The 15,330-nt window shown below is 40.7% G+C and overlaps 1 protein-coding gene across 1 annotated transcript; it reads right to left on the minus strand.

The window, feature by feature from the left end:
• Nucleotides 1-540: 540 nt before the first annotated feature.
• slc5a5 (solute carrier family 5 member 5) lies at nucleotides 541-15,011 on the minus strand (the record flags this gene model as incomplete). Its single annotated transcript, XM_080729583.1, has 15 exons — nucleotides 541-636; nucleotides 1,656-1,735; nucleotides 4,732-4,829; nucleotides 5,186-5,397; nucleotides 5,985-6,071; nucleotides 6,916-6,986; nucleotides 7,230-7,342; nucleotides 8,085-8,173; nucleotides 8,529-8,658; nucleotides 9,555-9,695; nucleotides 10,529-10,683; nucleotides 11,669-11,736; nucleotides 12,616-12,667; nucleotides 13,070-13,135; nucleotides 14,643-15,011. 15 exons carry the CDS (start codon nucleotides 15,009-15,011, stop codon nucleotides 541-543), a joined length of 1,827 nt encoding a protein of 608 aa, XP_080585709.1.
• Nucleotides 15,012-15,330: the final 319 nt, after the last annotated feature.

A 15,330-nucleotide genomic window follows, 5' to 3' on the forward strand; every position in this document is an offset into this window, starting at 1 on the left:
CTGTATAGATGTGTATCATGTTCTGTTCTGTTGAAACATGCTATCACACTGTGTGTCACATGCTGTCCCCCATCCTAATAAAAACACCAGGCGAAAATAAAGATAAAATAAAATAGAGGAAATCCTCGGGCTTCGGATCGTGTCACATTGTGAGCTTGCAGTCTATTTTGGAAATAGGACTTTCATGTAAGTGGATGAGGATTCTTGTTTGGGTGTTTGAAAATACGGTTGACCCGGCCTAGATAATAACATTAGGGTAAAATATGGTTACCCAATATTACAGCATTGAGTTAACAACTGTATTCTACAAGTATAAAGTACAATCTCTCACCAGTGAATATACATAATATAAGTCAATGGCTGTATCAGCATTAATATTGATGCAGACTATCAACAGTGAATATGAGACTGATACAGTGTCAGCCAGCCTTCAACCACGGGTATATGGATACCATATGTACCTGTCTATCAACAGTGCATTATAATGAGTGAATATTACAGTCATCAACGAATGTGTGAGTGAATTGACAAGACAGTCTCTCAATAGTTATCCTCAAAAGGCATCTGTCGTGGTTTTGTAATGTGCATCCCAGGAGTCCATGTGAACGTGTGCCAGAGACATGCAGGAATATAATCCTAAAGAACAGAACAGAACATAATGGGATATAAAATGACCAGAAGATTGATAAAAAAAAAGAGCCCTCCTCTGCACACCTGCTTGGAGTACAGGTGTGTGATTGTAAAGTGTGTACATATGGTAACTGAACGAACATACCATAATGCATTCCTTTTTCCAAAAAGCCTTTGATCATGAAGGCACTCGGAGATAACATCCAAAATTATTTCATTACAGACTGTATTTCCCTTGGCAAAAGGTGAAAGAACGCCTCGATTCTACCATTTTATCAAGACTTTACTGAGAATAGAATTCGTCCCAGATTGTGTTTGATCTCAGTCTAAAATGGGACTTACTTGATACAGGAATATATACTGTACTATAACCATCTTCAGACGATAATGGATAATTTGGATAATGTATGAATGAATGAACCATTGTAAAGTGTTTTGACCCCTTGGAGAAGTGCTATAAAAATGCAATTCATAAAAATGCAATGCATTATGCGATGTAGATTTACAATAACCGTCTTAACTTGGGTGTTTCTGGGTGTAACTCAATATCCTTTGATTCCTTTCCATTTGCATTGACTTGTTGCATGTCATTCAGAGGTATAGTCTGTGTAATGTCCACTCCAATGTCTCCCTGCAAAACAGAACAGAAATACAAATATGATTGATAATATAGCGTTTTTAGCCTGTGTCTTCAACTTATGTTGTTATATCAGTGCTGCTCAAACCTTTTCATGTCAAGGACCCCCAAAATGATATGTATTTGGCTGCGGACCCCCATCTCAAAATATTTATTTACATGCAAGATTTGCAATAATGATCTACAAACTCATAGCTTGGCAGCTTGTTTGGCTGCTACTTTTGAAAAATTGTGACACACGCTCATATATATATAGGCCTATACAGTTTATATTGTGACAAAATACTCAAAGTAGTGGCTACCATTATTGAAATGCCAATGATGCTATATCATTGTTATTATTATTATTACAGATATACCACCATGGCTCCTGCATATGACGACTTACTGTGTACTGAGTGTCCAGTTTCTTTACATGAAGGTCCCACCACAATAGCCCAGGTCTGATAGTGTTTCTCTTTGTTGCACCTGTGATTACGGGAACAAGAGTGTAAGGCTTTCTGGCACAGTTAAGTCAATGTTGTTGGGTTGTTATAGTTGACAGAAAAGTTGGAGTGAATTATTTTCTTTTTTAAAGTATTGTGTAATTTACTTAATACATTTTGTATTAGAGTACAGACAGAATGTAAAACAGCAAGTGGGTGGGTGACGTGACGTAACGTTTTCGCTGTCCTCGGTGTCAAACATGTATAAATAAAAAATATATTTGTCAAAAACCTTCTGAATATTGTGCAGGACATTAAGCTTTATGTGAACTTACTCAAGATTAAAACATTTCATTCCTCATTTCTTCAGAATTTTCAACCAAACATGGCAAAACTCATATGGTGTGACTGTCCTGACCTTGTTTCTCAAAGTGGGAACTTGAATAAAACTAAGAAAAAGAATTGCTAAAAATCATTTGAAAATGAATTTAGGCTAAAAGAAATGTCTATTTGTGAGCCTATATCTTTTCAAAGTCAAAGCATAATGTTTTCAGTCATTTCTGATCAAAAACATTTTGTCCCCCAAACCAAAATCATTTGGTGTGACACTAGTTTGGACAAATTAAACAGGCAATTATTTGGACACCTATTGGCTAGAGAGGTCCTTCTTCTGTAAGGCTATTCAGCACTCCCAGCACAACTGCAAGACAGGTGTCTGAGGTGAGTTATGATTTTAACATTTTCATGAAATGCCATCTTGTTGAAACTTTGACAAACTCACCACTTTGGAGGTCTGTTGGTGTGACACCTTTTCATTAAAAAAAGCTTAAGTTATTTGAAGTTTTGGTCATATTTCCATGTAGATCTAGGTTGCTTTGTTATAGCTAGCATGCTGTTAGCATGCTAATGTGTACATAGTAGCCTCAAGGTAAACCTAAATGCAGAAAACGTAATATGGTGTGACACTTAATCATAATGGTGTGACATGTCTGCTTGTCACGCCATATGACTTGATTGTCACACCATATGATTTATACTGTATTTAACTACAGATATAACAATAAATAACAAAGTTCCATGTTTCTTTTGTACATTTAAACATTTGTTTTAAACATTTTTACATAAAATGTAATTTAGCTTCATTCAGTGATACCTCAAATTCATCAGACAGAGCAGAAACCCCTTCACAGAAACCTTAACATATTGTTTCAATCTAAACAATATTTTCTCTTTGTCTTAAACTATACATTCCATTTTCTTTTGTCAGCTGGAAAATGACAAGTGCTGAGAGAACGAGAAAGTACAGGGAGAAACTAAAAAATGACCCAGCAAGGAGAGAGGAGCCAAAGGGGCGAGACTGCATTTTCTACGAAGAGCAGGAGGTTGTCTGTGGCATAGCAGAACCGCAACAAGGCAGCCGGTTTGCTACCCTCACCAAATACGACTGGCTGATGTAAAATACAGTCTAAATGTATAATCTAATCTGATCTAATACTTTTGTACTTTCACTCACTGGACTGGACAGTGGACAGTGTTAAGGTAGGACCCGAGACAAAACTAGCGAAAATAGCTGATCTACAAGCTCTCAACACGTTGTGCTGCGAGAGCTTGTAGATCAGCTATTTTCGGAGTTGCGCAACCCAGCACTCTTTAGCTAGTGGAGATGTGGTGTAATGTCATGATTCCTAATTACATTTGTTCAACACAAAATGCTGTGTTCAAGTTCAGGAGACTTCGGAAAAAAGCAATTTACCTGAATGCTGAGTTCTGTTTCCACTAATTGGTGTTAATAAAATGTTGCCTTGGCTCCAAGTGTGGCTATGCGCCTTATTGTCTCGATCCTTCTGCCGTGGGCCGGCAGAAGACTTAGGTGTGCGTAGCATTCCTGTGCACATCCTCATCATCCATCTACTACTACAATTCTTTCTTATCCCATGTTAAAGCCCTACAATAATATCCTGTTCAGAAATATTAAGGCCATGTTATCCTGGGTAATTGTTTAATCAATCAGTAAAGTTCAGTACTAATAGGTAGGTTAAAACACAGTTTGCTTTGACACATGAAGATATGATCATACGGTGTGACACTAAATCATTTGGTGTGACATTCCAAATAGTGAAAAATCATACCTTTATTAATGATTAAACCAAAAAAATGTTTATGGATTACATAGAGAATATTATCAGGAAGAGTCACAAATATTTGTGTAATTTTAGAGAAAGTTTTGACAGAATACATTTAAAATATGTTGTAAGATCATGAACATGGGCCTCACACAGAGTGTCGATTATGAAAAAAATATACAGATATAATTAATTTTCAAAAAACTATAGTGGATCACTGGTTAGTTATGATAAAGGACTTTGATAAAGTGAGTAACTTAAGAAAGATGTACTCCATTTTCATTTTATGAACAATTATTTTCATGTCACACCATATGACGATTTTAGGCACAAGTACAACAAACTGCTGAATAAAGTCTGATTCCAATAAAATATCTAAAAACAAAATGTATTTCCATAAGGTTGAGAGTGAGTAGAACAAAAGTAAATAACTTTTATGCCTGCAATTTAAAGTTTTTTTAAAAACACATTTTTTGGGGCGTCACGTCACTGACCCAAGTACAGTCAAACACTTGGTCTAAAAAGGTCATTGTGGTCTTGTTTCCATTGGGGTCCTACCTACTAGGTATTCAATTCATTGACATATAAAATGTCACTGGCATAGGCCGGCACCTAGGCTCCAAAGTAGAGTGACAGCACACCACGGGTTCAAGTCCCGACATCGACGGCCTTTGCTGCATGTCACTCCCCATCTCTCTCTCCATTTCCTGTCAGCCTACTATCTTATATGATATGTTGATATATAAATACACTCTTCTCAATGATTCAGAAAAGTATTTCATAGAATAATCGCTGAGAAAATAATTGACAATTTTGAGAAGACTATAGAACAAGAATTGAATTGCCTGCAATGTTGCCACATTTTGTTGCAGCCAGGTGCACATGGCAATAAAAAAACAGAGAAATCTTACATTACCTGTTGCATAGCTCACCAAGACCCCGACCAGTATCACTGAACCGGTCGCCACCGCCCCAAAGTAGAGGTAGGACATGGAGTAGAAGTCATATACAATCCTGTTTCAGGAAAGAGTTATACACATAAAATAGTTTGTTATCAGTTGGTGTGTGATTCAAAATAATCTCTTATCTCTTTCCATTTCTGTACCTGATACTTTACTCTTGCACTCCTTAAATGCTATACACTGTATGTAGACATGTACGTTGCATGCACTGTATTTACTAGAGGGCCAGATAATTGCAGTACAATCATCTTTCCAGACTATGGGATAGGCGTCCCACTACCAACTAGCCAATTACAGTAGCCTACTACAATGCTCTCTGGCTAATGGCAAAATCTTAATTAACTCAAATATTTTGTTACTAGACAATTATAATTGTAACGCAGGCGTAACAAGAGGTTTGCTTCTCACCCATGGACACCTATGTCGTGCTGCTCAATATGGACGCCCAGCCGTGTGTGCGTGTCCACAGTGCTGTTGCTCAGAGTGCTGTTCTTATCCAGACATGTCCCTGCTGGGCTGGGCAGGACTCCCATGGTCTCTGCACTGGGAGGATAAAGCGTTGATCCGACGGCCAGCCACAGCGAGACGCCGAACCCCGCCAATACACCTGCAAACACCCCCTAGAAGTCAGGCAGGAGGGACACAAGGATGAACTATAGGTTTGAGCAATCAAGTCATTTTTGGGGGTTAAAGTGTAATTAAACTCCAAGTTATTTTGTATCAATTACACACCACACGAAACTGTGAATTCATGGAGATGTTTCTTCTTTTTTGTCGCATTCCATCTTTTGCAGAAAGATGCTAACGAGACTCCCACGGTCATCAAAGCGAATGCGCAAAAAACTCCATGAATTCAAGGCTTTATGGGGCCTGTAATTGATAGAAAATACATCATTTCTTGGGTGAACTATATCTGAGATATATTCCGCAATATGATCCTGTCTTGTGTGTCAGTTTGTCTTTAGGCCCACTAGCGGCAGGGCTCTTAAGGAGGGTGATGTTGGTCAGTCAGTCGGTCGGTCTATCCATCCATCACTTCTCCCATCATTATGGGACACTGATAAAAACGGAACAGAAAAGTGGGTATGCCGCTGATTGCAGCTTGCTTTACTGTCGCACACATTATACCAGTCAGTCTGGGAACAAGAGGTTCAGCTAAATGCTTAAAATGTAAGATAAAGTAGGCCTACATAGCCACGTCACTCACCGGCCTGTTGGTAGCTGGAACAAACATCCCCAAAATGAAAGCTCCCAGCAGCGGTCCGCTAACAACTCCCATTACTGTGAAAGATCCCTGTGAGAAGGAAAGCACACAAACCAGTCAACTGTAGGTCACGTCACCAGTCAGCTATTGCAGTGTCCCACTCAGTGTGATGCCTGCATTAAATGTCTTTACTCAACCAGACAGTAGGTGTCCTACTATGGTAGGGTCTAAAACTATCAATGGAAGAGTAGGGGAGACCACCTCCAACAGCAGCATATGTACTAGTTAGTCTATACTGTATTATAACAGAGGCATTATTTCATCTAGAGCCCCGGCTGTCATGTATGGCTGGCTGGAGGCTGGTGTCTGATGTACACACCTACAACACCAGGCATTCATCACAAGGTCTCTTCACGCTTCCCATCTCAAAATCTAATTCAATGCAACACTCAGTAATGTATAGAGCAATGAACGAGCTGCATAGTCTTCCATTACAACTCGTACAGGCAAAAAGTAAATCTGATTTAAAAAAGAAATGAAAGAAATAGCTAATGGAATCTGCCTTTGATTACAGCTAACACTGCACACTGTTTAATGTCTCCATATAGTATATCTGTATTTGTTTGTATTTTCTGGTTGTTGAGCTATAATTAAGATGTATTTATGCAATGATTTACTATACCATATCATCTAGATAGATTTCTTTTTCACCTTTGATTGTATTTTAAAGTGTTTTAACTGTTTTCATGTACTGTCCTGTAAAACGTATTAATGTTATGTAATATAATTATTTCTGTGTGGACCCCAGGAAGAGTAGCTGCTGCTAAGGTAGTAGCTAATGGGGATCCAAATAAACAATAAACAATAAAACATGCTCTATATACCATACAGACTGCTTAAAATAGAATGGTGTGCCCTGCAGCAATGTGAATACCTGTAGAACGCCCCAGTCTAGGAAGGAGGAGAGAGCAGCCACAGTGATGCAGCCTATACCATACATGAAGGCTGCAGGGAGAAGAACACATGGATGTGAATACATACCACAGTGCTTATAGTACGAACACCCAGCTCAGGTAGTGGGCCATATTACATGTAAACAGAACTTCTATGCTATTTTTACTATTTGGGCATGACACCGTTGTCTGACAAAGTATAAGATAACACTTCGATTATTCGATTAATCGAAAAAGTAATCAACAGATAATGATAATAGTTGCAGCTCTCCAGTGAAGACTCATGTTGACCTACACAGTCCTTTGGAGATGAGAATCATTCGCTTCTGGGTTAAGTTGGGCATGTTGGGCTTCAGAAGGTCCTCCATGGTAACAGCTGCCATCGCATTGATGCTTGTTGATGCCGTGCTGGAAAAAACAAACAACAAACAAACCCAAAACTAGGTTTACTGCTTTTAAAGTTCAACGAACTGTCATTCTATGGAGATAGATCTTTTTATTTTTAATATTTTATATTATCATGATGCTGATCTGTGGATTCGACCCCCATGATTTGGCAGGGATCCCCAGATGACAGTAAAGTGACAATTTTAAGACCTTTTTAATACCTAAAAGAAAATTTAAAAAAGGAAAAAAAGAAATAGACCTTTACTGCATCAAATGTAATCAACAAATTACAGTAGGCGATATTATAATAACTGGTCAAACATTGGCTGCATTGGCAAATAAAATAAGAAAGAGGGAAAAAGTTGTGAAAATAACCGATCTACAACCGATCTACTTGCAGTGTGCGGCTTTGTGAGCTTGTAGATCTGCTACAGTATTTTCACAATATTTATCTGTGGAACTGAGTCAAACTAATGCCTCAACTCCTACAATTCCATGTGTTGTCAGGGTGGGGGTTCCCAGTTTAAATATGATTATTTTGGGAGATTGCGGCATGAAAAGGTTGAGAACCACTGATCTGATCTGAACCACTGATCTGGTTTACAGGTGTATTTTCTTTTTTTGGGAACTATTGCTCTACTATACAGATTGGACAAAATTACAATTTATTCATAAATAAGGGGCTTTAATTTATGTGCAAAGATGGGTCTGGATGTCGTAGCACAGGTGTGTGTTCTATGTGAGAGGAGTGTAGATACTGTACCTCAGGGTCCCGCTGTATGCACAGGCCAGGAACAGACCCGGGAAGCCCGGGTGGTCTCGGAATATGTCCAGCACAAAGTAGGGCATGTACTTCAAGACAACACAGAAGAGTATAACCATCAATTTTAAATAGTTGTATTACTCTTATTTGTTGATCTTAGTGATTTTTTTTAAGGTCAAATGTTCTTTGTGAGGGCATTGATTGATTGGTTTAATACGTTATCAGTTAGAAATGTAAACAGCACGAGGTACAGTCAGACATTAGAGCTAAAATGATATAACACTAAAAAGTCCTGGGGACTTGTTTCCAATGTGGTCCTATGTATTCAATTCATCAACATAGCATAAGAATATTTTTCACGATATACGATAATAATCATCCCATTAGTAGCTCTAAGTCTAACCCAAGCGATGTTAGTGCTAGTGGTGCTCTCCTCTTGTCTACCTGATCAGGAGAGGCGATCCTCCCAGTCGTCAGGGGATCACAGTTGATGTAGTAGGCGTACATGACGATGCCACAGATGGCTGCGCTGCTCACAATGCAACACAGACCCACTTGGTTGACAAACAGCGCCCTGCAAACAAACACAAGACCCATCTGTTGTAGAAAATCCTAGATGTACAGAAATGTATCCATACATTCATCTTGAAGCTGCATGTGTGCTGAACAATGCCAAGGACACCGGCGCAGGTCGCTTTACAGTTTTTGCTTATAACATGTATTTATAACCTAGGAATAAGTAGGTCTATCCATGGACTAAAGTTCTCAGTCGCCAGTCGTCGACTAATTTCAGTAATTTGGATTCCATAGAACCTAGAATGTCTTCAGCATGTTGCACACTGAAAATAATAGGACATCTACAAGCTCACAACACGTCGCAGCATGACGTGATGTTACTTTTGCTTTATTCCATGCAGTGCCTAAAGTGCTAGGACAACAGTCACACTTTCTCTTACTTGACTATGCCTTTGCTCTATGTTTCCTTGCTGTTACTAATACAACTACTACTACCTCCACTATTGTATTGCAGTGGTGTAAAGTAACATTTACTCAAGTACTGTAGTTAAGTACAATTCTGAGTATTTATTTTTTACTTTATTGTGGTATTTCCAATTTTCAAAACATCTCAGTGCTTTTTACTCCACTAGAATTATTTGAGAACTTAAGTTACTAGTTACTTTGAAGATTTAGAATCTAAAAAAAAAAAAAAGATTTTTATACATGACAAACTTGTGAAAAGGGACATTCTGCATAATGAGTACTTTTACTTTTGGTAGGCCAACTTTAAGTATATTTTGATGTCAATACTTTTGTACTGTTACTCAAGTATATCTTTTACACACCGGACCTTTACTTGTAACAGACTCAGAGTATTTCTACATTGCGGTATTGCTTTTACTTGGGTAAAAAATGGCACTACTTCTTCCACCACTGCTGTATTTTATTGAACCTTGAAGGCAGTAAACTGACCATTTGGCCTGTCGCTCTGTCTTGCAGGAGATGTAGCGTTGGACTTGCGACTGGTTGACTCCGTACATGGACAGCCACACCAGCGTCCCGCCGATGGACAGGCTCCAGAAGGTGTAGCGCCGCTGGGGGTTCATTTCAAAGCTTTGTGGACAAAGTTCAAGCAATTATTCAACTGCCATTATTCCTTATTTGAAGAGAATAAAATGGAGCTGCGCTCAAGGCCCAATGTGGAAATACTTTGCATGTTCAAAGATGACAAAATAAGCCAAAGAGGCATTTAAACAGTTTTGATGAGGGGTTGTTTGTGGTAATCGTCATTACACTCACAAACATCTACAGGCTTAACTGTATTCTTGTTGTACTTTTGAGAGTGAACCTGCAACGTGTTCAATTAAATGGTAAATGGAGCATTTATATTAGCGCTGTTATCCAAAGACATCCTCAACAGATCCTCTTTTTCTTTTTCTTTTTTTTGTTGGAACTGTATTTTAGGAACAAAGATGTTTACTAAAGAAATGTCAACCTTTATGAAATAAAATTATGAAACTTTATAGGATATTATATTTTGTTTCATATGGTGTTTCACACCATATGTACAGTATATAGGCTTACTCAAAATGTAGCTTGATCAAGCTATTGCCACGGTGAGCTACTTGTATCTTTACAAGCTACGCTTTCAAAGTAGCTTTCCCAACAGATTGAAACTGCATTACGTCCAGGCAGGTATCACAACAAACATTAGAGGAATGTGGAGATTTTATAAATGGACACTTCTTTTATTTTCTTGTGTTGTTTTGGGCATTTGTTAACCTTTGGTACCTCTGGGGTTTAGAAATATTTAACTAATGACTGTGCTTGTGACTAAATAACAATGTTTTCCCCCCCATTTCCTGGAAAGTAACAGCTTTGAACATACAAGGGTGTTGACCCGACTGTGATTTGCAATAAAGACAAAACGTAATGTTGTTAGTTACTTGTTGAAGTTGATGCGTGATCCATTGATGGCGATCTCCAGGACCCTGGCAGGCCCGCCCACCAGCACGGTGCCCTGGATGAAGATGGCCACGAAGCCTGCCAGCATCACTATGATCTGGAACACATCCGTCCAGATCACCGCCTTCATGCCACCCTGAGGAGAGAGAGGAGACACACACACACACACACACACACACACACACACACACACACACACACACACACACACACACACACACACACACACACACACACACACAATGACCACATTTAAATGGTTTAAATTCCATATGAGAGATCCCCAACCTGTGTGCCGGGGCCCACTAGTGGAATGATAATACAACATACTGTACATTGTATATTGATTGATAAAATTGTTTTGAGACGCTGAGGAAGGCCACCGTCTGTCTACTGTTGAGACTGCTGTTGTGCTAAACTAATTCATAAAACTGCAAGAAACTACTCCAGAGAGTGAGGATATTCCCTTTTTTTCTGATAAAATAAATACCCATCTGCCCACTTAGCACGGCAGCCATTCTAAGTGATCAGATGGGTGGGCGCTATCACTTTAAGTGGGCCCTGATGCTCAAATGCATTGCTTGTCTTATCCCCTCTAATATGTGCAGACAGACAGCTAGAGAGAGGCACTCATTCATGTAGAACAGGGGTCTTCAACAGGGGGTCCGGGACCCCTAGGGAGTCCTCAGAGTTACTACAGGGAGTCCTCCAAATCTTTGTGTGATAGAAACTTTTTTTCTCCTTTTTTATATTAACCACTTGAACCCTATAGCATCCATATTCAGAGAACTATAGCCAAGCATAGCAAGCTGCAAGGCGTTGTGAGCTTGTTGATCGTCTATTTTCGGCAAAGAGCTCTGGTGTAGAGGGGAAAAAGAGCAGACTAAGTACAGAGTGAAAGCTCAAGTTTGTTAAGTATTGACGGTTCAAGTGGTACACTTGTTCACTTCAACGGACGATTGTGCTGCCAAACGATGAAAGTATGGCATCTATGAAAAGGTTGTGGGGGTCCCTTCTTCATTGCTTTCTCAACTAATGGGTCCTTAGCCTGAAAACGTTGAAGACCCCTGATGTAGAATATACAAAACAATGTTTTTCAAATGAAACACAGCCGGTCTCACCACCGTGGTGTAGACGGTGCAAATGATCCCTGTAGAAAACAGCGAAACCCACATGTTCAGGCCAGTAGCTGTAATCAAACAGAGAACAGAAGAATCAAGTTTACATTATGGTACATATACAGTTTATTGTACAACTTCCTGCATTTGCAGATTATTTAGATGAACTATGTCAATGTACTATCTGTAATGTGGGCTATTATGGTTATTATGTGGTGAATAAAATGGTAGATGGTGCATTTATATAGGGATTTTATCCAAGGCGCTTTACAGAGATTGTGCATTACATTCACCCATTCACACACACATTCATACACCGATGGCGGAGGAAACCATGCAAGGCACCAACCTGCTCACCGGGAGCAACTAGGGGTTCAGAGTCTTGCTCAAGGACTCTTCAACATTAGGGGGAGCCCGGATTCGAACTGGGAACCCTTTGGGAACCCTTCGTGCTCTAATGACGGTTTCTCTGCATGAGCTATGCCCCTCCTAAAGGGTACAGTGCTGGCGAACTGTGCTAGCATTTAAACATGGTCTGAGCTGGTCTAAAGCACAATCACGTCATTCTGACCTTTCTACCGTAGATAGCAATAAGCCAATTAGCCAACAATGCATCTAACCAAACCTCATTTTAAGACCACCACGCCCCATGGGGCAGTGACAGTTAATAATCCAGACGTACCACAGCCTACAGTGTAGACTATGCACTGGAATATGAATTGGCTGTGTAGGCCTTACATGGGCCTGCTGGGCTCAGATGCAAAAATGGTAATGACATGTCAGTCTTTTGCACACACCTTCAAATAAAGTGCTATGTCTACTTTATGCTGTCGTACGACATTTTGGCATGCTGAAAATAGCAGATCTACAAGCTCACAACGCGGATGCTATTTTCGGTGCTCAACACTGGCGTACAACAAAGAATACATCAGGCTATAATCCCACAGTACCTTGGTTGAGAATCAAGGCTGGTGCGTAGATGACTATTCCCGTATAGAGCAGCTGAGAAGAAAGAGATAGATTATTATATAATGATATACAGTATATATGATTATTATTATATGTTAAACAAATATTTTGTTTGGTCCGTTAAATATTGGAAGTACTCCTCCTAATAAGGGAAGTTTGGGGAAACTGACAGTTGGGCGGGTGAAAAGGGGTGCAGTTGGTGCAATCATAAGAAGCATAGCTATTTATTCCATAGTTTCAGTAAATAACACATCCCTTTTTCAAGGAGAGGGGAACATTCCTGCAGCCATGTGGATCACAACTGTCTGTGCATGCGTGCATGTGTGTGTGTGTGTGTGTGTGTGTGTGTGTGTGTGTGCGTATGCGTGTGTGTGTGTGTGTGCGTGTGCGTGCGTGCGTGTGTGTGTGCGCCTCAGTGCGCGCATTATGTCTTACCGTTGCGAGCAGAAACTGAGCAGTACCGAGCAGCTGCATGCCTCTGCCAAACCTCATCTCCAGATACTGTGACAGAGTAGAAACACATCAAACGTTGTCTCTCTGCACCCACAATATTCAACAGGTGCCTCTCACATTCCTTCAACTTGCACACATCTTCAGTGCAATCAAGGGCCATGAAAAACCCCAGGCCAGTTTTGTAGTTGATTTTCCAGTTCAGGTTCAACACTACGGCAGATTAAAAATGTGTCAAAATGAACTCAAATGAACAATGGGTGAACGAAGGCTCTGTTCAGACTGCCAGTCCAAATCAGATTCCCCCCCATTCTGAATTCCCATAGACGTGTTCAATATCGCGGCATATAAGAACTGTAGCCTATTCGGAAAATAAACGCAGCGACCCAGTGACCCAGAGGTGATGTCAGGACTTTGGTAGTCTATTATTAATATTACTAGCTGGGGCGCCCGCTGGCCTACCGGTCCACTGGCACATACCATATTGGCTCTGATGCATTGGCAGCGTGTGGCAGGTTCGAGTCCTTATCCCGGCTATCTTTGCTGCATGTGTCACTCCCCATCTCTCTCCCCATTTCCTGTCAGTCTACAGGTCCTATCAATGAAGGCATTAAAGCCCCAAAACAAATCTTAAAAAAAATTATAATAATCCTATTAGCTGCAGCTGTGTTGCTTACATCACAGTGTACTGTTAGGTCAGTGTTATGCAGCCTGCCATGTTTTTACCCTGTTTTTTACCCTGAACCTGAATCAGCCTAGGGTTTCATGCCTCTTTAAACCAACACTAGTGCGTATCTTCTACTTTTCAGTCCTCTCCATCCGGTTTATTCCTACTCATTGCATGTTTTGAGAGATTATAATGTTATTATATAATGTGTAAGAATCCCAATTATTTGAACACTTAACTTTATCTGCAAACTCGACAGACCAGTTTTTTATATTTGCCAGACCCAGGGGGTCGGCCTACATAAGGCTTTGTCGGTCTGTCGGTCTGTCTGTCGGTCGGTCCCTCTTTTCCTCAGTGTGCCTGTGTTTGCCTCTGACTGCTCATCTGCCCCTCCCTTCCCTTGCTGGCTGATTGCCTTGAGTGCCGTCACCTGTACGGGACCAGCTGAGTTGAGTTGGCTGACGAGCTGCTGAGACTATAAATTCCTGTGTGTTCATGTGTTAGTTCAGTGCTGCAAAACATTTGCCCCACAGCCATACCAGTGAAAACAGCCCATCTACAAGCTCACAAACATTTCCAGCTGCTCAGCCTATAAAATCCTGTGTGTTCATGTGTTAGTTCAGTGCCATACTAGTCAAAACAGCCGATCTACAAGCTCACTACGCTTTGTTGCTGAGACTATAAAATCCTGTGTGTTCATGTGTTAGTTCAGTGCCATACTAGTGAAAACAGCCGATCTACAAGCTCACTACGCTTTGTTGCTGAGACTATAAAATCCTGTGTGTTCATGTGTTAGTTCAGTGCCATACTAGTTTTCATTGCGGGTCTGGCACAACCAGGTGACCTGGTCTAGTTTATATTATATCCACTAGATTTATATAGTATCAGAACCTGGTTGGTGCTGCTGAGGCCCAGCCTGTAGAAGACGGGGAGGAACAGGAAGGCGGTGAGGATGGAGTTGAGGCTCTGGCCGAGGCACATGTAGAGGAACCTGCTGCCGTAGCGGAAGGCCTCGGTGGGGACCCCCAGCACCTGGATGGCCGACATGAAGCTGGCGCACAGCGACAGGCCCACGGGCACGGCCGGCAGGCGCCGCCCGCCCGTGAAGAAGTCGTCGGCATCCCCCGGCTTCTTCTTCAGCGCCTGGAACAGCCCGATCAGCATGGACACCATGAGCATGGAGCCGAAGACCGCGTAGTCGGCCAGCACGAAGGTCGTGTTGACCTCGTTGGGGTCGTCCTGCAGGCGTTCTTCTTCCATGTTTTATCTTACCGTGGTGCCTTAAAGTGCCCTGGAACAGATAAAGGGTAATTCATGCTTAGGTTTTTGGTGGTTAAAAAAAAGAAATAAAAAAGAAGAAACAGACGGTTGGCGTAACCGTAGCTGCTAATCCAGCCTGATGGTGTGTTGCAGGTTCAAGTCCCGATCTCGGCGACCTTTGCTGTGTCCCCCCCATTGCTCTCCCCATGTCCTCTTAGTCTACTATATCTATCAATAAAGGCAGAAAAATAAATTTAAAAACATATATATGAAAAATAAAGTACAAATAAAAATAAATAATTTGTGTCATAATGTCATT

Source organism: Nannobrachium achirus (assembly GCF_963921795.1).
Source record: "Nannobrachium achirus genome assembly, chromosome: 1".
Classification (NCBI taxonomy): Eukaryota; Metazoa; Chordata; class Actinopteri; order Myctophiformes; family Myctophidae; genus Nannobrachium; species Nannobrachium achirus.